The 27,591-nt window shown below is 35.8% G+C and overlaps 1 protein-coding gene and 1 long non-coding RNA gene across 7 annotated transcripts in view; both read right to left on the reverse strand.

Moving 5' to 3' along the window:
• Nucleotides 1-27,591, reverse strand: part of PATJ (PATJ crumbs cell polarity complex component) — a 356,992-nt gene that overhangs the window by 173,092 nt on the left and 156,309 nt on the right. For all 6 annotated transcript variants that reach the window (XM_021096561.2, XM_021096558.2, XM_021096560.2 and 3 more), the window contains exon 27: nt 20,051-20,150. In XM_021096561.2, the coding sequence (XP_020952220.2) occupies nt 20,051-20,150 (100 nt within the window). The remainder of the gene's footprint in view (nt 1-20,050; nt 20,151-27,591) is intronic.
• On the reverse strand, nt 15,741-19,035 carry LOC146402918 (uncharacterized). The gene is made up of 2 exons (XR_014808128.1): nt 17,414-19,035; nt 15,741-16,971 (listed from the first exon to the last, which is right to left on the reverse strand). It is a non-coding gene; the product is annotated as an uncharacterized LOC146402918 (long non-coding RNA).

Raw genomic sequence — 27,591 nt, forward strand, 5'->3', positions numbered from 1 at the left:
GCTCGTGTCCCCTGGATCCTAAGGCGATGTAGGGAATGGGGCTCAGGCACTGAAGAGCACCAACAGGAAAGACAAAGGTGCTTGAGTCCCAGACACCAGGCAGTGCCCACGTCCAGGCACATACCCGTGAGAAAAATAAACTTCTGTCCTCTAACTGTACTTTGGGGTTTCTTTGCTCACAGCTGGAACTTCATCCGAACTAACACATCTTCTAAGTAGTTCTCTATACCCATCCCATGTAATCTATCAAGCTCCTTTTAAATTGTGGTCAGAAGACTATTTCTCAGGCTCAAAAGTTTTTAATAGTTCTCTCCTGACCACAAGAATAAGTCTCTCCTCATTCCAAGCCCTGGAGCATCTCAACACAAACCTCACTCACTTCCTCCACACTTGAAGCCTGATTTGCCTCTTACCTGCTTTATCAACTAGAAAACTGCTTTGTACCAATCACGCAAAAGTAAACTCCAGACAGGGTATTTGAAATTTCAAGAAGAGAAAAATATCAAAAAATAGAAGATTATCGTCAATGCCCTAACCCTTCCTATTCACATGTCTTCTGAATAATTTTACATAACCTGATGTTCATCCATTCACCCTTTCATTTAATATTTATTGAGAGTGTCCTCTGCACAAGGCAGTGACAAGACATGCTGAATTAAACATAAATCAAGACATGCTATTTTCCTGAAGCTATAAATATAATGAATAACTATATACAAATAACTATAATATCAACATAGGCTATGAAAGTAAAAGTGAAACAAGAGAAGAACCAGTAGGAGTTCCGGTGGTGGCGCAGTGGTTAACAAATCCGACTAGGAACCATGAGGTTGTGGGTTCGATCCCTGGCCTTGCTCAGTGGGTTGAGGATCTGGCATTGCTGTGAGCTGTGGTGTAGGTCACAGACACAGCTCGGATCTGGCGTTGCTGTGGCTCTGGCGTAAGCTGGTGGCTACAGCTCTGATTGGACCCCTGGCCTGGAACCTCCATGTGCCGCGGGAGCAGCCCAAAGAAATGGCAAAAAGACCAAAAAAAAAAAAGAACCAATAGAAAGAACTGGAGAAAACAACACTGGCAGCTGAGGTAATCAACAAACATTTCCCAGCAAGAAGATAAGATGGTAGAGTTTGAGCTTTGGTATGAAAGGCTGCTTACTGTCCAACTAAATAGAGGCTTCTGTATTCATATTTCTTATGTCTTCTTTAGTTTTTCTACCTCTTTTGCTGTCAGGTTGATACTTTTCATTTGTTAATCCTGCAGTTAGCACTCCTCTCTAAAGTCTCTCTGACAAACAGTTTTTGTCCCATTCTATATGAATGCAAAATATGATAGGATATGATAGGTAACAATTGAAAATTTTATCTGCACGTTGGTGGCTAACAAGATCTTCAAGTCAGGGATTCATTTTTGAAAAGAAAAAAAAAAAGAGCTATGAGTACAAATGTACTCATATTCATTTTGGCCTCTGGGAACCACACATGATCATTTCTTTCATGGCTTCGTGCTTAGGCTAGAGATGGTCAGGACGTCAGAAAGCTAAGTTTCAGAAGATTCAGTACCAGAACCATCCATGTTTCCTTGTACTGAGTGTGTACCGCACAAGAGTGCCTGACACAGCAAGGAGAGGCTGATATCCAGTCCACTCACCGCTCATGGAGTTCCCACCCTTTGTGAGAGATTGCATCCAAAGCTTCCTTTTTCCTTTGCTCAAAGGCATTTGCTTTGCTACATCTTGTGTGTGCTTAGGCCGGTGTTTTTCCAAAAGGTGGGACTATTCCCAATTCACACGATGGGATAGCTCGTGGTAGTAAAGGAGCGAGAACTCCAGTCTTACTTCTTCCCAGGCCCATTTTGAGAGCTCAGCCATATCCTTGGACACCTGTTTATCTTTCTGTCTTTAAAACAGGCAAGTCTTTTCTTTCCCACCTGAAATATTTAGGTGTCGTTACAGAGATCAATCTTTCTGTCTTTAATTCTGCCCCTTTTAGTGAAAATGCATTGTGTTAAAACCAAAGACACAGAAATCAGTGTTGCCCCTTATGTGAAACTGTGACCGAAACCAAGAACACTGAGAAAAATGCTCTGTAAAATCACCTTTTCTAGAGTACTTTTCAAGATTTGGAGAAATTTCTGAAGATCAAGTCAACAAGATCTTTAAGTCGGTGATTCATTTAATATGACAGGAATATGAGCTGTTCTCCATGAAAATTATACCAAAACAATTTTTACAATGCGCTTAGATTTATAGGAGAGCAAAAGAGAAAAAGATGATCAACTTGGCTGACAAATTTATGCCATCAAAGTACAGAATTAGAAATAGTGAGGATGTCACTATTTCTAATAAAAAATATAACACAATAACCATGTCAACAAATTATTTCACAGGAAGAGTGTACCACTATAAAGTTAGCTTTCAATCTTGCACAAAGGAAAATATACTAATACATAGTTTTTGAATGTAGCTAACTTTTTCAGAGTCATTATCATTTAAAAATCAACATGTTAAATACTTTACATATTTTATTCCATATAATCACCAGGAAAAACACATGGGGTAAGTATTAGTATCCCCATTTATAAAAAAGGAAATAAAAAGTCAGACAATTTTGCAACAAGTAATTTACTGAAAGCTACACAGGAGCAAGCTGTAAAGCAAGATTCAAAGCTTTAACTTCTTTGGAGTAACTCCAGGGTTGGCAAACTTTCTGGAAAGAGCTAAACAGTACATTTTTTAGACTTTGTGGGCCCTGTTTTTTCCATTACACTGATCAACTCTGCTGGGTTTGGTACCTCAAAAGCACTAGAGACAATATGTAAATGAACGGGTATATCTGTGTCTCGATAAAACTTTATGACAGAAACATGCAGCAAACCAAATCTGGCCCAAGGTTATAGTTTGCTGAATACTGGAATAAATGATTAATTTCAAATTTGCTCATCCCACACCAAAGGTTTGCTGATTACAAAATGGAAAAGTTGTTATTTTTTCCTACTTGACCAAGAAACTATTCTGTTACTTGCCCTGAACACAAGACAATGCACAAATCATGTCATGAATTTGTTCAGAAACCACTGAAGAAGCAAATACAATGGACTGACCAATTTTTTAAAAAATGATAGTAGGAAAATAAACTTGTCTGTTCATTATTATCCTGTTCACCTCATAAGAACTTCTTTATGATTATTTTTAAAAATTTTCCAAGAAAAACCACTGGGAGAAAATGCCTTTTCCTTATGTACTATCATCACACTATGTAGTCCGTAAAAAGAACCTTCTAAGTAATACATGTAGCTGCTAGAATGATTTCCTTTTCTTTAGAGAGCCATGGTTCCAAGAGAATTCCCACTTTATGAATTGAATAGATCCGGCCATTCTCTCATGCATATTCATTAGGCTTTTCGACATCAGTTCCAAGAGCATTTACTGAACATCTACTGTGACCTAAACTTGGGCAGTGAAGGAGATTAACACCTAAACATCTAATCCCAACACAGCACTGTAAATGCGTTAAGAACCATATTCACATGAGGAATGTGATTATTTAAGCACAAACTGAAAGAAATAAGGGCACAGGCATAGGATGAAAGTGATAGACTCCACAGAGACTGAAGAATGAGAAGCTGGTTTTGTAGGTTCTATGATCTGTGAAAACACAGATTATCCATCTGCCAATGAGTCTTCTCAAAGAACAATCAAAACAGGAGACTAAACAACTTGCAAATTATTATATAAATGTGCCTTGGCAATCAATCAAATGCAACATCTGTCATTAGAGGAAACAAAGCATTTAACTTAATTCTGCACAGAAGCAAAATCTCTGTTGTCAGAGACTTTGCATGGCACGGAAGAACAGCCATAACTAATATAATTTTGTTATTAGACTTCTACTCTCTGTGCATGCTTTATCCCTGCAGGTCTATCAAAATGTTTCCAATCAGATGTATTCAAGCAAACACCTAGATGGGAAGCTAGTAAGCTCCATTAGATGTAAATTCTTTTACATAAGTCTTCTATATGTTGTGATCTTTTGCGTTATGAAGCTAACAAGGGCTCCTCTCTCATCCACAGTACATTCTTCTATCTGTATTGGCTTTTGACAAATATTGAAAACCTGAAGAAGATACAGGCAACACTGAGCAAAACTGAAATGCAACTCAAAATATTTACCAAAATGCTTATACTTCCATCTCACCTAGGATGAACATGAAAATACTGAGTGACTCAAAATATAATTTTGAAAAATTTCATTTAAATATCTCATTAACCTTAGATACTTACCCATCCCCTCCTGGTTAGCATCAAGAGACTTGCTATTCCTTCTCCAAATACAGAGATTTCTCAGTAATGGAAAAGAAATGTGTTTACACCAAGAAGCTTGATTCATGCTGTGCTGGGTATGATGCCACAGTGAAGTACACCCAGAAGACTAATGGCATGTCTCCATTACTGTATTTTTCCCCAATTCTGCTTCATTTGGTCTGTGACTTTTCTTTTAAATTGGAACTTTCAATATTAAAATGTGGTTTGCTGAAGAATAAACATTTTTTAGAATTCAGAACTTCGGCATTTGAGGGGGGGAGTTCTAATTATATGTCTATTACCCAATTAATGAAAAGATAGCTATCAATTTGTCTTCGCCAATGGGATGGATTACCTGAGAAGAGCCTTGAAAATATGTGAATGAAAACTTGTTAAAAGGACAGACTTTGAAATAAAATAATGAGACTTCGAAAAAGAAACTCATATAATTCTATGAATTGAAGAAAGTAATGTATATATTACATATAACATATATTATATAAATAACATATATATTCAAAACAGAACTTAAGTATGCAGGCAAGAGTAAATAAAGTGGAATTTTAATTCAGCGTTCTGAAATGTTGTCCCCGTGGCTTGGCCATCACTACAATTCATATTTCAGAAAAGAGCAAGTTCTTCTGCTTTGAGACCACTGGCTCTTCTAACACCTGCTATTAATTCATCTGCTCTGCTTTGCGGCACGTCTCTGTCCCCTCTTGGTACAGTTCATCTTTGCCCACTCCCTCCTACACATCTGGCTTAGAATATTCCTTTGCCTTTTAGTGGATGCCTCGGCTGGAGCTGCCACGCTCCTGCCAAATCCTGCCAACCTCTCAAACTCAGTCTCTTCCAGAGGGCCTTCCAATACATCTGCACCTATTCACATTTTCTCTTTTTAGGAAGATCATAAATTTCTTGATGGCAGAGACTGCATTAGCTTGTTTCTCCCAGTAGGCTCCAATTTTTTTTTTTTTGTATTTATGCTATTTTTTTTAATCGTAATCAATTGTTATTTCCCAATACCTTTTTTTTTTTTCCTACTGTAGAGCTGGCTGACCCAGTTACACATTATCATGCTCCATCATAAGTAACCAAGGAAGATATACAGATGGCCAACAAGCACATGAAAATATGCTCAACATCACTGATTATTAGAGAAATGCAAATCAAAACTACCATGAGATGCCACCTCACACCAATTAGAATGGCCATCATTAATAAGTCCACAATTTTTTTTAATGCCATATCATCACAGTAACTGAGACTATGTCATACTTCGACCAACTCATGGATAAACCACTCCTAGCCTTCTATAAAAAATTTTACTATCTATAAATGTGAATAATAAGTCTAACTAACTTGGGATATATTCAGAATATACAGTATGAATCTTTCACACTATATAAGTATCTTAAGAGGCTTGGAATATCATAAATATAAAGGAATAGATAAATGTGATTAAAAAAAAACTAAGTAAGAGACTATTATAGAAATAGAGTAATATTTTTTACTTTCCTTCCCCATTATACTCATCAAAATAGAGGCAATCTTTCAAGAAACTAACTTTTAAATGCTACTTAATTTTTGACACACTCTCTTCCTAATTAAAATTATAATACTCTTTTTTGGTTCAACAATGGATCAATTAAAATGATGAGGGTTTAACTTATATTCATATATGTAAATCTGAAATATTTTAAAGCAACATAAAACCACTAATATCAAGGCAGCATAAACCTACCGAAAATAACATTTCCAAGTAAGTACAAAAGAAAAAGTAAATTCTCTGCAGACTGAGGCCTCATCCTGTACTTATCATCCTCTGTATAACTTTTTGTAAAACATGTCAAAAAGAGAAATGAAATAGAAAGATGCTCTTAAAATTAACTGAATTCAGAGCAGGAAAGTAATACAAATACTATTACAAAGCATTAAAATGCTGTGGAGTTAGAAGTGTATACACAAAGAGGAACCTTTAATAAATGCTGGGGAAAAAAATATATATATATATCAGGAAAATCGTAAATGGTTAATCCTGAGCGTGAACACTGGAAAAGTAATATATATAATGCAAATACATGTTTACTTCTAAGATACATTTATAGCTAATAACCTAAAAACCAAATTCATATATTATTTTGAATAAAATGCAAAAGACACTGAAATTCCTACTGATTATATATATTCCATTCGATTTCTGGAAAACCCACTGTGAGGATTCTTGAAGGTTTGACTGGGGTTACGAAGCCCGGACAGTGGCAACTATATCATGGTGAGATGGAAATTAAGGAAATTATCAGTGACGGTAGGTTACACTGAGAAGACTAAAGCACTAGCATATTTTTAATCTGGAGAAATAGATTTTAAAATTAAAAAACTTCCTGAAAGAAAAAAAAATGAGCAAACTGCTCTGGGGACTCTGATGAAAAGCAGGGAGGGTCCACATATATTCGGAATCACTCCTATAGCTGCCTTGTCAATACAAGTCTGAGAAACAGTATTAAAAAGATGACTTTTGTACACTTAAAAACAATTCCAACCACAGCATGGAAAGAAATACAATATGGACAGTTGTCACTACATGGAATCTGTGACACACCCATTTAGGAGCTATAATATTTCCTCTAAATTAAAATAAAAAAATTGGATACTAGATAGCTCAGGACTTCAACAGGATCTTCAGAAATTATATTTTAGACAAAAGGAAAGTTCTTGCTCAAGTATTTTGACTACACAGCTAGGAAGACGCTTTGCTAGCTTAAATCTGGAATGCAGCATATATCCTTGCCGTTGCAGTAGAAATAACCTAATTTGCGTGTGCACTGCTGAAAAGAAAAAGGCTATAATGTGATGTCTAACTCTTTGAGTTTGCAATTGCCTCCCTCAGGCAATAAATGCTTAGACGAGAAGATCCCTATTATGTCTAAATATGGCATATCTTACGAGGATAAAAGAAAAGAAGCTCTGATGTTAATATATTAATTTTCAAAAGTCAGGACAAAAGCGTACACTAAAGAGAGCATTTTATGGCATGAAATTACATTATCAACCTAGCAATCATTTCAAGAACCATATGCTCACAAGGAGTTGCTGATAATACTTCCAAGCACTGAGCCCCCACCCCTAATGAATTTGAATTGGTAGGTTTAGATCAATGTGACCACAATCACGATTAGCAAATAATACTTGAGGTATTATCTTACAGTTTAGTAAAAGAAGCCTTTGTTTACTCTGTGATTCCTTAATGATGCTCCGCTTTTACCTACAATAAAATGCTGCATGACCAGTTTTTCAAATTAATCCTAACAACCTCTTTGATTACAGTGAAGTCACAAATAACAACAACAATAACAAATGTCCATGAGCTCGACTTCTCAATTACAATTCTGAGAGGATACTGCATAAACACAGTGTTAAGAATTTTGGCACTGACTACTAGCATATTCCTGACAGTCTGATAAACTGTTCTACTTTACGAAAACATTACAGGGATGATTCCAGCTACAATACACATGAAAAGAAATGTTTACAGGTTTGTTTCTAACGTACAATTGCCTTGCACATGCAGAGGTACCCTTACTCTTTCCCTTAAGATAAATGCCTTCGCTTACGATTGTTCAAACCTTTTACAACATCCTGCACCATCACTAAAATGGCTTAAGACTGCATTCCCAGAGACGAACCGAAGATCAAAGAGGCACAGATCTCTTACCTGGGAACCCCCCTTGGACCATTGCTGCACCAGTGTTTCCTTCAGGGTGTCTGCATTCCTGAGAAACATTCAGTGCTGGAAGCAGCTCAGATCCTCACCACAGACTCTGTCCTCTCTCTTCTGTCGACCTTGGGCCTATTTTTTTTTCCCCTCAGATTTTTATTCTCCTTAAGGGCACGTTGTCAGTCTATTTCTCTCAAGAGAAGCAATCAATTAAGCTAATTTCCAGCTACCCCCCAAGCTAATAGTCACATCTGTCAAGGAGGTGAAAGCTGCCTGGGAAAGTACGCCAGGAGAAGCAAAAATCCCAGGTTTCCAACATCTGACCCTCGGATGCTTCACGCTGCCGGCTGTGTACCCTGCTCGCATCAGGATGACAGCTCTATTCCAGAACAGGAGGTAATATAAACACAACCATTTATTTTGTGGCCAGCTTCAATTAATATCATTTTAATGACCCAGTTTTCCTGCTGCGAAATAGTTCATCACATTAGCTGCATCTTTGTAACGCAGATGAAAAAGAAACAGCAGTTGATTTTAGCCTGTCCGAAGTAAGAGGAATAGTCATCAACTTTCTCCTTACTGCTCACAGCACTGAATCATTTTTGTAACAAAGAAACTGGTGAACCACACTGAACATGCAGTATCCCCTAGCGAGATTCATTTGTGTCGCAGCAACATTCTAAACGTGCAGTAAAGATTCTACTGAAGCAGTCAAGTCTTCAAGTTAGCTTTCTGAGGGGGGAAAAAAAACTTATGGAGAAAAAACAACCCAGAAGCTTCAGAGAAATCACCAGATTCTTAAACTTCACTTAAAATTCTACATTGCAACGCCTACCCCAGCCCAACCCCAGCAGACCTTCGTATAATTATCTAACCAACTGTAATTACTTCAGATTCACCTATCAATCACTACAGTATCTTCTGACCGTTCTTTGTAAAATGTAGAATAAGAAGTCATCTGTCTGATCACAGATCAAATGGATGAGCAATATAAGGTCAAGAACATCAGAACATAATTTAGATGATTCTCAAGAGATCTTAAACAATATATGTCTTTACTTATGGTTACAATAAATGCATCCAAACAATATCAAGGGCTGAAGCTTTGGAAATTTTCAGAAAAAAAAAATTCCACTAAAATAGAAAGTAATATTCATCTATCTCCAATTATAGGGCTTATTTTACTTCATCACAAAGATCAAGGGTTCAGAAAAGGATAATTAACTATAGGAAATGAGAAAAAGAATTTATATAAAACTAAAAAATTAAATTTTAGCTTTTATGTCTTAATCTTTCCCCTCCCATTGTGCACTGCCAAAAAAAAAAAAAAAAGGAAAAAGCAAATAAATTCACATATTTAGTAAAATGAACATGGAGATACCAGTACAAGCCACTAATGAACACAGTTTGCTTGAGGTGAATATTCTTAACATATTCTTTAAATCCTCGATATAATTGCTGTTGATTGTAGTGACATCTATTGGCAAGGTAGAGATCAACTACAGAGGCCACAAGAAAACAATTTTTTAAATCAAAATAATGACTAGTTGCTCAATAAATCTTCACTAATCATGAGTCCACATCATGTTAAAAACTAGCATGGTGCACACAGGAAGGTCCTGGAAGGCAGATCCTAAATGTAGCTCTGAAATGAGACCTGGGTTCCAGCACTGCCCTCGAGAGTAACTCATCATGTGTCTTTGGATGAATTAATAGCTATGGGTTTTCAGATTGACTGTAAAATCGGCCGTATCATACAAGACTGATGGTTCTCAAATCCCATCACCATCAAGGAAGACATTGATTAAGATACTTTGGGAATGATACTTCTTTTAAAATAATTTGCTATTTGATTGCCCTCCTCCTTTTATGCAGACCTTTTTATAATTACTGTTTTAACCAACCCTTACAAATGTGTTTTTTTTTTTTTTAGTGTAACATGATGTCTAATTTTGAAATGACTTTAAGCTTTAATATAATTTACACACCATAAAATTCACTCAAGCACACAATTCAGTGATTTTTTTTTTTTTTTTGGAAATTCATAGGCGTGTACAACCATCACCATGATCCAGTTTTAGAATACTTCTGCCAAAAAATTCCTTCAAGCCCAATTCCAACTCCAACTCTAAGCAACCACTGGCCTGCTTTCTATCTCTAAAAATTTGTTTTCTATGGACATTCTATATAAATGTAATCATACAGTATACAGCCTTTTGCATCAGGATTCCTTTACTTAGCATAATGAGCATATATCAGTATTTTGCTCTTTTTATTGAGTGTATAAGAGTATATTCCATTGCATGGACATACAACATTTTGTTAATCCATTCACCAGTTGATGCACATTTGGCTATTTCCAGTTTTTGGTTATTATGAATAATGCTGCTATGAACATTCATATAAGAGTCTTTGTGTAGACATCTGTTTTCATTTCTCTTGCGTACATACCTAGAGGTAGAATTGCTAGGTTGTAGGGTAAACTTGTAACTTTTTAAGAAAATGCCAAATCGTTTTCCAAAGTGGCTGTACCACTTTACCTTTTTTTTTTTTCCCACTGTACAGCAAGGGGGTCAGGTTATCCTTACATGTATCCACTTTACATTTCTACCAGCAGTGTATGAGGGTTCCAGTTGTATGTCTAATTTAAATAATTCTAGTGGATGTGAAGTGCTTAATTTGAATTTCCCCAATAAATTAATAATGATGAGCACCTTTTTGTTGCTTATTAGACATTTATATTTATTTGGTGAAATGTCATTTCAAGTTTTCCCATTTTTAAAAATTGAGTTGCTTGTTTTCTTATTACTGAGCTGTAAGACAAAATGCCTTTTTTTCTTCCAAATGAACACATTTTGTTATACAAAAATTCAAGTAGATTAAATAAAGTTGAAAGTAGAAGTTTCTTCTCAAAATTCCCTTCTCAAAGCATCTTGGTGTACATGCTTCTACACTTTTTTTCAATAAAAAAAATACTAGGGATTCTATAAAGTTCAGCTTTGGCCTTAGAATTTGACTGAAGTCTGCACTTTGGCTTTGCTTCCAGGAGGCCAAAGATCTGGGAGACACCTGGATATCATTCAGGCACCTCTGAATCAGTACACCATCAATGATCCTGGGTCAGCATGGATTAACAATGAAAAACTAAATTGTGTGTTAATGGCAGTGATTCAAGCAAGGCTGACATTTCTATTCAGTTATTCCCGAGGTGAGCAATCTTTTTCTTTTTTGCCTTTTTAGGGCTGAACCCACGACATATGGAGGTTCCCAGGCTAGGGGTTGAATCAGAGTTGTAGTCACTGGCCTACGCCAGAGCCATAGCAACACCAGATATGAGCCGCATCTGCAACCTACACCACAGCTCACGGCAACACTGGATCCTCAACCCATTGAGCAAGGCCAGGGATCAAACCTATATCCTCATGGATACTGGTCAGATTCGTTTCCGTAGAGCCACTTCTAGGTGAGCAATCTTGATGTAACTTGGAGTGAAAATGTCTTTATGTGCTTGATGTGTTGAAATTCTAACAGCTTATTTAAGTATACAAGTGTTTACCACTACAAGAGCAAAATATCACAAAGATAAGGATAAAACCTAATTTTTACATTAAAATTAATAAAACTTTAAAAATGTTAGGTAGAAAAATACATTTAGAGTTAATGTGAATATTTAGAATTAACTCTACAAAGAACATTATAACCTTTTGTGAATCAACAAATGTTTATAAATATTTAAATACAATAAAGCATAATAATAGAGATTGTCACGTCATAAACTTGGTAGGATTGTTCAGCAAACTAGCACTCACATTAAATAAAGTAATCTTTAAAAGATATATTTTTAGTTTTTAAATTCTACTTGAACCATGAATTTTTTTTAATTTTTATTGAAATATAGTTGATTTATAATATCAGTGTTAAATGTACAACATAGTGATTCAATATTTTTATAGATTATACTCCACTTAAAGTCATTATAAATACTGGCTATATTCCCCAAGCTGTATAATGTATCCTTGTAGCTTATTTATTTTATATCTCTTAATCCCCTACGCTTATCTTGCCCCTCACCTTCCCCTCCCTCCACTGTCAACCACTAGTTTGTTCTATCTGTGAGTCTGTTTTATTATATTCATTCATTTTGGACCACAAATTTTTCTCAAAAACTCCTCTGGTGTATCCTTCCTACACTGGGAGGAATGAAATGCAGGTAAATTATCAACCCTACAACACTGAAATTCCTTGAGAAGGAAAAAAAAAAAAATCACAAAATCATAAACAAATGCTTCTAAGATAATTCCACCTTTGGTCCAGATAAAATAAATCATAAACAAATGCTTCTATGATAATTCCACCTTTGGTCCAGAGAAAACAAGATGAGAGAAAAGTACCAAAGAAAAATGAAGTACTCCAAATATCTTTCTCTTCTAATGATCTCCATTGAAAATATAAGAGTGTTAGGGAGTTCCCACTGTGGCCCAGCAGAAACGCATCTGACTAGTATCCGTGAGGAAGTGCGGGTTCAATCCCTGGCCTCACGCATGGGTCAGGGATCCTGTGTAGCCGTGAGCTGTGGTGTAGACGGCAGACACGGCCCAGATACTGCGCTGTTGTTGCTGTGGCTGCGGTGTAGGCTGGCAGCTGCAGCTCTGATTCAACTCTTGGCCTGGGAACTTCCATATGCCACAGGTGCAGGCCTAAAAAGAAAAAAGAAAACATAAGAGGGTTAAAATATTCAACAGTGCTCAAGGAACTATTAGTTGTAGACAGTGTTAATGAAGTACTGTTCCAATACTGTTAAACTTCAAAAAACTGACTTCTAAAATGTTTAAAACATGCTCATCCCGGAATTTCATTCTATAACGGGAATATCCAGCAAACATTAAAGAATGTTGTATATACTGGTAAGAATAAAGAGTAGCAGCTAGCGTTTCTGGAGCACTTCCTATGTGCCACCTTCTATATCAGCACGTTGCATTCATCATTTCTTCTAGTTTTTCACAAGCACACAGTGGAAGGAATACTACTATTATCCTCATCATCCAAAGAAGGAAACTAAGAGAGAGACATGCAACTCGTTCTAGGTCAAATGGCTAGAAATGTTTAGAAATTAAGTAACTTAAGGCTATATTATACCTCGATTTCATATAGTATATATATATATATTGCTTTGCTATTCTTGAAAAACGCAGCAGTAAACTTCTTTGTGGGTATACGTATACACACACACATATTCATGTGGGCAATGAATTCCTTAGGATATGCCACTGAAAGTTGCATTATTCCAAGAACATGTACATTTAAATGTTTTCTATGTCCTGCCAAATGAGGTACATGAATTCAAATTCCCACCAACAGTACATCAACTATTTTTCTACAACCTCTCTAATAATGAACAATATTAAAATCTTAAGTAACTAGTAGGTCAAAAAAATCTTATTTTTTGGATAACTTACATATCTCTCATTATTACTGATGCTAAACAAACTTTTGGTACTTGTTGCCCAAATCTATTACATGATGTTTGATTTTTGCTTGCTTTTCTACTGTTGTACATGTCTTTTTCCTGAATACATACACATATTTTTTTTTTTGTCTTTTGTCTTTTGCTGCTGTTGTTGTTGTTGCTATTTCTTGGGCTGCTCCCGCGGCATATGGAGGTTCCCAGGATAGGGGTTGAATTGGAGCTGTAGCCACCGGCCTACGCCAGAGCCACAGCAACGCGGGATCCAAGCCGCATCTGCAACCTACACCACAGCTCACGGCAACGCCGGATCGTTAACCTGCTGAGCAAGGGCAGGGACCGAACCCGCAACCTCATGGTTCCTAGTCGGATTCGTTAACCACTGCGCCATGACGGGAACTCCCATACACATATTTTATACATGTATGTTTTTGACTTTTATATAAGCCAACTTATGATTCTCTTTAAAGTGTTGGAATAACATGAAAGGCCTCTCTCTGTTCCAAGCGAGTAGAGGGTAAGGATCTATTAAACATCCATCAATGCAAAGGTTACGTCCTGCACAAAAAAGATTTAAAGGCTAAAATGTCAATATACCAAGGTTGATAAAAACTCTTCCAGATAGCCTAAAACTCTCCCACTCATTTCTAAAAGCTACAGACTGAGTTTAAAAACCATCAGTTTAGAATATATTCAGATACTAGAGAAGTGCAAGTCCTCCACCTCTAAATATTTTTCTTTCCCAAAACAGTCTAGCACTTCATTTCCAAATCAATGTTCAGTCAAATGCTCATATTTTTAAAAAAAGCCTACATAGCCTTAGGATTTGGATTCAAATTACCTTAAGTGGGATTCAGGACTTTCACTAAATAGGCAAAATGATACCTATTTAAAATTGTGTGTGTGTGTGTGTATCTGCATACATTTTTCTTGAGCATGGGTTTATGGCTTTCATAAAAACTGCCAAAGAATAAATGACTGTAAAAAGAAATGCAAATCACTGCCATTATTTACATTTCTAATCGTATTATTACTGGATTTTTTTTCAGTTTTTCTATCATTGCTTTTAGAAATTTCTATATTTTCAAAGTAGATAATACTGACTAGAAGACTTTTTCATATGTGCAAAGAATATATAGCCTGACTTATTGCTGCCAAAAGATTCCTTTAGGTTTTGCATTTTTGAGACTGACCACTGCATTATCGATGAATAATAATTTTGTTCTCTTTTTTTTATTTTCCTTTTTTTGTCTGAGCCCATAGCATGTGGAAGTTCCTGGGCTAGGGATCAAACCAGCAGCCACAGCAGCTACCTGAGCCGCTGCCATGACAATGCTGGATCCTTAACCTGCTGTGCCCTCCGCAAGAGAAACCCTTGTTTTTTTTCTTTCTTTCCTCTTTTTTTTTTTTAATTTTGGAGCTGGGAAGAAAGTGATCTTAGTTCACTGCTAGATTCTTGAGGACAGTGGGGTTAACAAGCATCTTTGTCTTCTAAATTTAAATTCAGTTTGGATTTTTGTGGGTGTGTGGGTGTGTGTGGGTGTGTGTGGGTGTGTGTGGGTGTGTGTGTGTGTGTGTGTTTTAATAAGAGGAAGAGAGGTTTGGGGCAGTTTTCACCAGACCACTCTATGGGAACACATGAAGATTATCTATAAAATATTTTTAAAAATTAAAATATGTGTTTGTATATTTTATATTGAATGAATGTATTTAAATATATGGATTTATTTATATCTTTTTTTAATAAATATGCTAAATAAGAATGACTGCTAATAAGCAGGGTTTGATATGGGGAGGTGTATGAAAATGTTCTAAATATTCTAAAACTGATAATGATGATGGTTGAACAATTCTGTAAAAATACTAAAAGCTACTGAATTGGACACTTTAAGTCCATGAATTATATGGTAATATGGATTATATGTGAATAAAGTTGTTGTTTTTTAAAAATCATCCCCTTTAAACTTACACATGTGACTCTGAGTAACTTGGTAGCAAATCACATTTCAGAAGGTCTTAGTGAGTGTCCTATCCTTAAAAAAAAAGACAAAACTGAAAGAAAACAGTAAGAATTAAAGTAAAACAAAGATGTAACCTAATTTTCATTTGTGTGGTGTGGTTCACAGGCTAATTTCTCTATGCTTCATAATTCAAATATATTCCTTATACCAAATATTACATTATGACATATAATGGGGGGGGAGAGTCTGAACAAAAAGTCATAAAGATGTATCATAGTCAATAATTAAACCAAATTCTTACTAAAGAATTTTTACTAAATAAGGGGGAAAAAAACAAAACACACAGAGAATATGCTACTCTGTAATTAAAAGATAACAAAAGGGCTCTAAGAGGCCATTCATAGAAGATTCCATTCACATCTCTGCTACATCACTTAAAAGCCAGGTGTCAAACAAGTCAATTATATTCTGAATATTTAGGACCTAATATGCATCAAGAGACATTCCTATTGTATGATTCTCATTGCTTCACTCTCTCATTTTACAAAAAGCCATTCTTCTGCTCCTTGCAGTTTAAACCTGTAATTAAAAAAATGAATGCTAACAGGTTAGAAAGAACTGACTGATAAAAAAGCACTTAACTTCTGAGAACAAGAATGAACAAAGGAGGACTTTCTGGAGATTGTGGTTCTCTCTCTGGGGATAGAAACTTTTAGATAACGTACGAAGTGGCATATTGAGAAAGAGACATCAAGCTGTTCTGGACAGAATGCTCTGAAACTACGTGGATGGTACAGTTCAGTAGAAAGGGTACCTCCGAAGTGCCAGGAGCATACCGGGGTTTTCAGTGCACCCCCATGTGACTAGGTGAGTCGCATACCCTCTGTCAATAATTTGCCCCAAATACTGAATTCCCATTATGTCCCAGGCCAAGACAGAGGGTAACCAGGCTCAAGGAATTTAAAGTTTTGATGGGGAAGACAGGTATTAATCTAATAAATAATTATATTTTGTTAAGTACTATGAAAGAAAAATACAGGAAGGAGTAGGGCAGTTTTCAAAAAAACACAACATGAAGCTAAAATCAGCAGAAGAGATAATATCTCCTTTCAAAGGCTCTTCTGAGAATGCACTTACAGAGTTGGGGAGAATTTACGGCACAAGGCAGGTACTCACTGTGGCTAATTACCATATAGTTACTAAAATGGTGGTAATAAAAGTACTAAGGAAACTACAAATATGAGAGAGATTGGAAAAGAAGATTCATCTACATTTGTTTATCCACTGTCAGGAAGTAAGATAATAAAGGTATGGCATCTTTCCAAAAGCCAGTTGAAAATCTGGGCCAGGATATCAGAAGAAGGTTAAGGCTAGAAGCAAATACTGGAAAGACACTACGTGACAGTGAACTGAGTGATCACTTTATGCCTTCGATGATCTTATGACAAGACAATCTAGCTTTACATTTAGGCATTAAAGACTACTGCCACAGAAGTTCCCATCACGGCTCAGTGGTTAACGAATCCGACTAGGAACCATGAGGTTTTGGGTTCAATCCCTGGCCTTGCTCAGTGGGTTAGGGATCTGGCGTTGCCGTGAGCTGTGGTGTAGGCTACAGACATGGCTTGGATCCTGCATTGCTGTGGCTGTGGTGTAGGCCGGTGGCTACAGCTCTGATTAGACTCCTAGTCTGGGAACCTCCATATGCTGCGGGAGCGGCCCAAGAAATGGCAAAAAGACCAAAAAAAAAAAAAAAAAAAAAAAAAAAAAAGACTATTGCCACAAAGTTAAGTCAAAAGTTCTGCACCATTGATACCTCCTTTTGACAAATCCTGCAGGTTTGATAATGGTAGTTGTGTTAACAGCTAAGCATTTATGTGGATATTGTTTCTTAATGCTTAATTGTTCCGTAATTCTTAAAATTCAAGAAATTGGAGTTCCCGTCATGGCACAGCAGAAATGAATCCGACTAGAAACCATAAGGTTGCAGGTTCAATCCCTGGCCTTGCTCAGTGGGTTAAGAATCCAGTGTGGCCGTGAGCTGTGGTGTAGGTTACAGACCTGGCTTGGATCCAGTGTTGCTGGGGCTGTGGCGTGGGCTGGCAGCTGTAGTTCCGTTCAACCCCTAGCCTGGGATCCTCCTTGGGCTGCAGATGCGGCCCTAAAAAGACAAAGAGGCCAAAAACAAGTAAAAATAAAATTCAAGAAATTTTCATTATTAAAATGGTTGTAAGACTTCTTACGGTAATTAGACACCAGAATGTTACATGTACAACTATGCAAGACAGGTGATTTATAATAAAAATGCCTGTTATGTAACACATTCTCCATGCAGGTATACAGACCTGTACACAGACCACCGTAATAACGTGCATGTCAGAATAAAGTGAGTCATGCCAATTTTTTGGTTTCTCAGTGCATATGGTTTACACTATACCATAATCTACCAAGTATGCAGTAGCATTATGTCTAAAGAACGATTACATACCTTAACTAAAAAACACTTTATTGTTAAAAATTGCTATCCATCATTGGACAATGCAGGATTGCCATAAATCTTCAATTAGTATAAAACACAATTATTTGTGAAGAGCAATAAAGTGAAGCACAATAAAAGGAAGTATGCCTGTATTAACGTACCACTGAATTCTCACAACAACCTGAACAATAATTAGCTTGGCTATTTTACCTTCCTCTGTTCTTCCTCATCAACCCCATGTTGCTAACTTCAGTGGTTCCTATTCTGTCTCCCATCTCCTCAGTCCCTCAGAATCATTCCGCAGTTGACAACTGAGGTTCAGTGACAGAACTCCTCTTGAAACACATTCTTCTCTTAATCTATTTAACTCTATAATCGCTTCAAAGGGTTCTCAAGCTAAGACGCCCTTACGCAGACAGGTGCTGCATTCCCTCTTGTCCCTGTCTACACCCACTACTCTACCTCACCTGTTCCCATTACCTTAATACCATCCAGATCAGTAGTTTTCAGAATGTGGTCCCTGAAATGGAATGATCAACATCACCTAGGAACTAATTAGAAATGCAAGTTATTGGGTGATGCTAGATGTAAGAAATTAGAAACTGGGGTGGGGCCCAGCAATCAGTATTTTAACAAGCTCAACAGGTGCTTCTGATGCACACTGTTATTTGAAAACAATTGATTCAGATTTGTGTTTTTTTATATTGCAGGTTGTAACTCATTAGCTGATCAAGAAATAAACTGAGGTGCAAATAGCCTTTAAAAAAAATAAAAGTACAAAAAAAGAATAAACTTCTTTATATGATATCACGGTAAGTATATTTCATGAAACTTTTGTTTCAATTATATATGTATATTAGAGTGTGTGTGCCTGTGCATATCTATATTTGGTTATTAAATATGTATTACTGTGGATGACAGTCTAAAAAAAATCTGATCGATATAACTATAGAAATCAGCTCTTTGGTTCCTTGTTATTTAAGTCTTATCTTGCTTGGGCTTCCTTACTGATAAGTGAAAATAATGCATGAGAAAGTGCCCTGTAGAGTACAAAGTACAAACCAAGTACTTTATAAGGTCAACTTAATTATTATAGCTAATTTATTTTATATTGTATTTATATTTATATATTGCTATATTTAGAAAAATATAAAGTTATGGTCAAATTAAAAATAATTATTAACAATACTAAGAATTATAATACTTGTTAAAGATTCATAATATGCCAGGCTATTTTCATCCTTACTTTAATCCTCATCACAATTTTATGAAATAGGTACCATTATTTTCACAGAAGGGGGCATGCTCAAGGGTACACACTAGGAAGTACTAGAGCCACTAATTTAACTTCTTCAATTTCTATATCAAATTTCTTTTCAATATTATAGAAAAAATATTATTTAAAAGGAAAATACTACTTTAAAATATGTATGTTTCAAAAACCATAAAATTTACCCATTTAAATGCATAATCCTATAGGTCTTGGTATATTCACAAATTGTGCAACCATCACCACAATCTAATTTTAGCACATTTTCACCACTCCCCAAATAAATTCCATACACAACAGCAATCAGATCTAACTACATATACTTTACATGCATAAAAGAAACATAAATTCTCTTACAGAAAGCCTCCATTAAATATATGTATGAATGTATATTTGATACAACTAATGCAAAAGAACATCATGCAATGAAGTCTAAAGGAGAAATTATGACATGGTGGGCTTTCTGTAATTGTACATTGACAGTATCACCACCCATGCGAGGAGGGCATGTAATCAAGAGCTAACACCTACATTCAACTGATTATTAGGGGTCAAACTCCAATATCAAGGACTTCTTAACATTTTTGTATTCACAGCCAAACAATAAGACTAGGAGAGAATGTAGATGAAAGTGTACTATCTAGGTGCCTTTGATATTTTCTTTGTTACATAGTGTCAAAGACAAAAGCTTAGGAAAATAAAGTCATAAAAGCTTAGGAGATGAAAACTTTCTTTTTCAACAAGATATATTCATGTACATTTTCTAAGAACCTATAGTACTGTATTTGATAACTTACTATTATTAAAGCAGAATTTAATGAATTCTGCATCCACACCAAATAATGAAAAGGAACTCACTATTGGTAAATGCATATTCTTCTTCAGTCTCATCACTGTCATCAGATGGAGCTTTATAAGGAGGCGGCAGTTTCATTGGAGGTGGAGCAGTTCCTCGCCTCTGAGGATGCAAAATTGAGAGAAGGGTTAATTGCCTTTGTACAACCTATTCCTCAATGACAAATAGGATAAAAAGATAATTTGTAAATATTTTGACTGTATTTATATCACTAGGACTATAAAAAAAAACACAATTTATTTTCATGTTATTCTGTAGAAGTGACTCTAGGATATAAACAACCCAGTAACAGTAAACAGAAATTCAAAAGCAGTTTTTAAGACTGACCTACCCAGAAGAATGCATTTCTTTCTCTAGTATTTTCCTTGAATTCCTGAGCTTAATTTTCTTTGTTTCTGACCAAATAACTCAAATGAAGGACGTTTCAAAATTAAGTCTAAATATAAAAACTACCCACTGTGTTAAACCTACATTTAAACATCTTATTCAATTGCAAAAGGCACAGATTTCATTCTTTAAAAAGCACGTGAAATACCAAGATTTTCTAACTAAAGAGGTATTCATAATTTGTAAATAGAAAACACATTTTAATGTTTTAAAAAAGAAAGAAAAAGGTTTATATGAATATTTTTGTATTTCTGTATAAGTCATCTTTAAATTTATGCACCAAATGAAACAGTACATCAACATTTGGTTCAAATAGACTTAAAGCAGACTTTATGATCAGATTACCTTCACAGAATGTAGACATTTTCTTGAACGCTGGGGAAAATAAAACATGCCAACCTATGGAGAGTTCCAAGCTGCTGGAAAGAATAGGAGCCGATATACCCAGGCACTCCAAATACCAAAACAACTGGATTAAGATTTGTTTTGCTACAGGATTCCAATAAAGTACAATCAATTATGCTTTATAGGACGGAGCCACTAATGGCAGGATATACTTCAGTAAATGGACAATGAGTGGTCCATTACAGAAAGCAGGCATGTCATAAATTCCTCCAAAATAGAACACACTATTTGGGAGCCACAGAGAAAAACACACATGCAAATTTATTTAAGATAATGTCTAACCAAAGCAGTACTTTGTATATTTGTAGAACATCCAAAAATCAATAAAATGCAACAGTGATGAAGAAGATGCCAAGTACAAAAATACTTATTAAGCAACAAAAGAATTCAGAAATGTGATTACTGCATCTCTAATTCCTGCTTGAGAAAACATAAAAGTTAGTTAAATGAAGAATGAAAAAGGCAAACGAATTTTCAGCAAAACTTTTCCTCAGAATCAGATCATTCTAAGTGAAAGACAATGCTCAGAACAAGGACAGCCAACCTTCCAAATAGTATTAAAAGATATGAATTCTCTTGAATAGCACTTTAAACAATATATAAAGGGGAAATTGTTTATGCAACTGATTTATTTAATTTCTACCAACACTCTCAGAAAGAATGCAAGATAAGTGTATTCTGGGCTCCCTATGGTTTGAATGTGGGTTGCCAGATGCCCAGGCCATCTTTCTCCTGCACAAGGGAGAAGGGTGCAGGCAGGTCCAGGATCTCCCTGTGGCAACAAAGGCTGGAGCAGAGTGTGTACAGGAAGGGCCAGATAAACAGAACCTCTATGAGGACAGAGAACAACTCAGACTGTATGGCATCCTCAGCTCTAAGAACAGGGCCCTTAACTATTTCCCAAAGGAGTAAATAGCTAGTTGTCACTCATATTGCTTAGGTTCCCTGACATATTAACTCTTAGAAAATGACAATAACATAAATGCACTACATATTTATTTTGTCTGGCAGACAAAATTTGCTAAATTATTTTAGCAAATTATTATATTTATATTGCCCATATAATATATAAATATATTTATTAATATAATATAAATATATTTATATTAACCAGTTTTGTATCTAAATTTGAATTTTACTTATGCATTCTTTCCTTCAGCAATTATAAATACTTTACTCTGAACCAGGCTAACCACCTTGTTGTCTCTCTTCCTAGGGATCTAAATAAATACCTGGCACCTGTACAGTCTGCACAATTTCACAAGTTATGCTTTTATTTTTTCCTAAATTACACTAGTGAGTCTTAGGGGTCCCACTGAGATGTTCAAGTAGACTCACCTTCCAGACCAAGGGAACTGTGACGCCTGAGATACACAACTCATCAGCTATTTAAGCCCATACACGTGATTTCCTGGTTCCCACAGTAAATCCCCAGTGGCAACAGAACCTTGTCTTTTTGACTGTTTCTCCATTTTTAAATTTCCAATTCTATATTTTTGTTTCTGATACTAAGCTCGGTTTGGTTCTGATTTTTACTTGGGCTATAAGTTACTCGCCATTGGTAGCAGCAATCACTGAAGTCTGGTTTTATGATCTGGCAATTTAGCAGTATTTGTTGGAATGATGAGGATCTACTATCCACTGGTTCCACAGGCACCTATTCTCTCTGGATTGAGAGACAACAGGGAACGTGTTTATTAGACTTCCTGTTTGCCTGTCCATGCTTTTGTACACGAAGATGTCTTGGGTCCACTGGAAAGAACAGCTTTTTGCCATACAGATCAGTGGGATTTAGCACTTCTGCGTCTATATTTGACATATGGCTAAGGTTGCAGGACAGAAACCAAAGTGCTCTGTGTATCTGACAGGCAGAAGAGGTCTTACATCATTGTGAGTGTGAAATATTTTCCTATCTTCGGGGGGTATTAAAAATTTAGTCTCAAAGAATATTTTACTGATTGGTTTATATAGACTAATACATATTATTTAAATCCAATATTCCCAGAGTCTTCCAGAAAATAATGAGCCTCAACTTATAAAATTTTAGATATGCCAGCCTTCAAAAAAAAAAAAAATCCCTTTTCATAGAAATCAGTAACTCAAAAGCGTATTTATATAAGAATATAGATTCACAAAATCAAAGAGATTTGTTAACTTTAATTGAAAATTCTATACTTTCTCCCTGAGCTTCTTGATCTTTGGTACAAAATATAAAACAAAAACACACAAGATGATAAAAACATGTATAGCAATGTTGCATGACACGCACACATCTAGATGCTGTGTGTGTGTGTGTATCACAATGTTTACACATTAACCTGAGTATTAGCAGCCAACTCTAAAGGCTAGTACAGTAGGGAATATCATGGATGGAACACTGTATTATTTGTTGCTCTTAAGGGTAATCAGAGAGTGTGCATCCTGCAACACTCTAAGTGTCACTAAGAGATCCACAAGAGATTCTGATCTTAGCAAAATGCCTTCATGAGGTTCCACTTAGTCCTAGAGTTTGGCATGCTCAGACTTTTCACTTGGAATAGATACATGTCTTAACAGCAACCTTACTGAAGTATAATTTACCTGTATTAAAGTGTATTCATTTGGAATAGGTCATTTTTATAAGGTAACTATATTTTAAAGACTACTATGTTTAATGGGAAACATTTTCATTTGGGAAAAACATAAAATAAAGTGGAGAAAACAGTAGAGGATGACTCTTCCGCTGATGAACATCTCCTATTTATGACTAGTGTCCACAGTTCCTTTAAAGAGAATATAGGAGAGAACACCGAGAATGTAGAAAGAAAATACCAAAGAGTTGTTATGAACAGCATTTCTGTGAATAATGACCGTCATTATTTCACATTCTGAATCATGCAAAACAGGTCAGAAAACACTCAACTGAGAAAAAAACAAGAAAAAACTAGGGATTTACTCAAGAAATGCTTATTAATTCTTTTTTCGTTTTTCACCACTCTCTTCCCCTCTCTTTTTTTAATGTGAATAATTTTAGGTCAAACTTATATCTCTAACCTAAATTTCCACTAGTGATGAATTTCAAGTGATTTTTATTGTCTCCTTTCTGATTTTCAGAAATTCTACTGGACATAAACTGCTTCCTCATTAAAGGAAGAAAAAATGCGTAACAGGAATTACTTCTATCGATAATAATTGTTAACAAAACAGTTATCATCTGACCTTCCATCTTTGGGAAAGTCTCCCAGCCTGTTCTCCTCTAGCACCCTGGGCATATTTCTATCATACTAATTAGACTTCTGATTATTTCACTACATGCGACATTCATCTGTGTACCTCTTGGAGTGAAGGTGCTTTGTCATTCCAGAATGGAGAATACTGCTTCATACACAAGATATAATTCCAGAGGAGAGTAATACAGTAAAGTATATCCTTTTCTCATTAAAACATCATTCTGTAATGGAGACGTAGATTCTGGTATGTTCAATCAACTCATAAACGGGAGTGATCTGGGGGCAATAATCACCTCTGCATTCTCCAAAGAACTCACATAAGTGACGAAGTATCATCTACCTATGAGGGCCAGAACACTGCCTTGCAACTGATAGACCCACAATACCTATTTAGTGAAAGAAGAATCCTGAAGACAAAACAAAAAAATCTCTGCCTTTAGGTCACTAGGATTGGCACAAACTCTGGACAAGTGCCACCCTCCTGTGCTCCACTTAACCTTCTGATTTGGGGTTTATGGCTGCAATGTTAACTACTGCCATGTCACCTTAGTGATTAGTTATTTATATCCAGGAACTTAGCTGGATAGACCAACACTGACTTTTGGTATTACAACTCTTATTGGATTTTTAAAATTTGAATGCAAATTTGAAATTCAATTTCATTTAACAGAGCGGGTCAAAGTTGATAAGAATCATACATTTATCTTTTTCCTTCTTGAGCTCTTATGTGTAATTTTCCTTAATTAAATTGCTTTGGTCCTCAAAGTAATTAAATTAGTAACTAGTTTATTCATCTGTGTGTGTTTATTGTCTGGATCCCCCAGACTGATCCTTTGTCTGTTTTCTTTTTGACATTATATCCACTGACTGAACAGTAACCCACACACTGAGGTTTCCAATAAACATTTGATGAATGTTCAGATATTTAAAACATATGAATCAACAAAACGTCCTGCAATGGGACAGACTAAATATTCTGAGAAATCCTTCTTTAAAAAAAACATATGAGTACAGCAGGTTAAGGATCTGGCATAGTTACTACTGTAGCATGGGTTTGATTCCTAGCCTGGGAACTTCAACATGCTGTGGGTGTGGCAAAAAAAAATATGTGTGTGTGTGTGTGTGTGTGTGTGTGTGTGTATACACTTTATAACTAAGGCCAGAAATAACCTTAAGTCCCAAACCCGAAGGTAAATCTCCAGAGGGCATGTCCCAATCCTCAGTGACCTAAGGCCAGAGATTTTGTTTTGTTCTGTTTTAGAACTCTTTATTCATTCAATAAACATTCAATAAACATGTATTCTGTGCCTACCAGGCACCTGGTGGTGTTCTGGGTGATATGGAGAGAGTAACTATGAGACAGATTATCTCCCTGCCCTCATGGAGCTTATATTCCAATCCCTTTTAAATACCATATTTTGAGGGGCTTCAGGTCTTATCCCCAAATCACTTTAAAGTAGCAGTCACTGAATTCTATATTGCTTGATTTGCCCTACTAAAATGCAAACTCCAGAAAAGCATGAAATTTTTGTCTTTGGTAGCTTCATTGTAGCATACTGAAGTATAATGAAATAAAGTTGCACAGATTTTAAAGTGTACAATTTGAATCCACCACCACAATCAAGACAATGAACATACAACCACCACCCACAAAAGTTCCTTTATGACTCTTTCTAGTCACCCTCTTTCTCCCCCCTTCCCCTGGCACCCTGTTCTCCTGAACGACTTATCTCCTTTTTGTCACTACAGGTTGTATTTTTCTATACATTTATATAATCATGCAGTATCTATTCATTTTTATCAAATGAGAGTTAGGAATCTAATTAGTCCATAGTTTTTGTTTCAGGTCAAACTACGTGGGAGGGGGGACTAAAGATTCAACCCTTCCAAACCCCAATCCCTGCAAATAAAGCCAGTGCCTCCAAAAGGCTGAGGGAGAATTCTGCAAGTGATGACCTGCAATCTACACATAGGTAACACTTCTGCGAGCAATAACCATGGTCTTCTAGAATCTACAAATTATCTGTTTATTGGCGGTTTTCAAAAACAAATCACAGAATCCTGAACACACAGAGTATGCCGCTGCTAATCTGAACATCATCTTTGTGATTAAGATCTGAACTCAAAAAAGGCAGCCACGCAAGCTAAAACAGACAGTTCTATGATTTGGTAACCACTTAATCCTTTATCCTTTTCAAAACCCTTCCCCACAAATCCCCACATACTCTGGAAACAGGGTATTCTCAAGTGCTCTCAAGTCATTGTTTGTTTGTTTTCGCTTTAACAGGGTGAAACCTGAAATGGATGAAGTTACAAACAAACAAATCAAAAACCAAAATCTTGATCACAGCAGACAGAAGAATTATTTCCTGGCCCTGGCCTTAGCTTGAGATGGAAGGAAACGAAAGAAAAAAAAAAAAAAAAAAAAAAAAGGTGTCCTTTGAGAATTTCTTATAACTCCAGACTGAGCTGGAGACCTGAATTCAATCTGTGTGTGGCTCAAACATTTCCAAGCCAAAATACCAGGCAAATACAAAAAGAAACCTGGCATAGTTTCAGTGATATTGCATGAAATGAATATTAAGACACTACTAAACAATGACACATGTTAATAAAGGGCTAATTATACCCCATGAGGACATAAAATTTTAAAACTTATAGATACTTATTAAATTAACTTGAAAAAATATAAAATAAAAACTGAAAAACTACACACGAAGCAGACTAATTTAACCATCAAAATGGAAGTTACACTGACAAAAAAAAAAAAAACAGTACATATATAGAATATCTGAATAATTGAATTCATTTGCCCTCATGACTTTGTATAAAAATCTGTAACCAATAACTAGATTATAGTTATTCTTTTAAATCACAAGTATACATTTACAATAACTATGTGCTAGGCCATAAAAAAAGTCTCAGCCAATGTAAAAGATATTATATAAACCAAAATTTCTGGTTCTAACTGAAATATGTTAGACAACAACAGCAATAAAGTTTTTAAAAATGCTTATATGCAAATTTTAAACTACATATGGAAATTTGAAAATACATTACAAAAAAACAAACGGGTTAAAAAAATAAATCACTTTGGGAGTTCCCCCTGTGGTACAACAGGATCAGCAACATCTTGGGAGTGCTGAGACGCAGGCTCGATCCCTGGCCCAACTCTGGTGTTGCCACAGCTGTGGCTTAGGTCAAAACTGCAGCCCGGATCTGAGCCCTGGCCCAGGAACTCCATAAGCCTCAGGACGTAGGGAAAAAAAAAAAAAAAGAAAGAAAGAAAAAATATCATTCGGAAGCTAAAAACATACACAGATACACAAACTTAGTACAACAGAAATTCAACTGAATATATTGGGATGCAGAAAAAAAGGACTCTAGGAAGAAGTGTATGGTCTTAAATGATTATTTTAGAAAAAAAGAATGGCTAAAAATTAATAAACTCGACAACAATCTAAAGATTAGTAGAGGGGGGATAAACCCAAATAAGGCATAATAAAAATGAGAACAAAATTAATTAAGCACAATAAAGATAC

This window comes from Sus scrofa, chromosome 6 (genome assembly GCF_054392235.1).
Source record: "Sus scrofa isolate SSC_HxYL_T2T_F1_AM1 chromosome 6, Sscrofa_HxYL_maternal_Yorkshire_Landrace_v2.0, whole genome shotgun sequence".
NCBI classification, from domain to species: Eukaryota; Metazoa; Chordata; class Mammalia; order Artiodactyla; family Suidae; genus Sus; species Sus scrofa.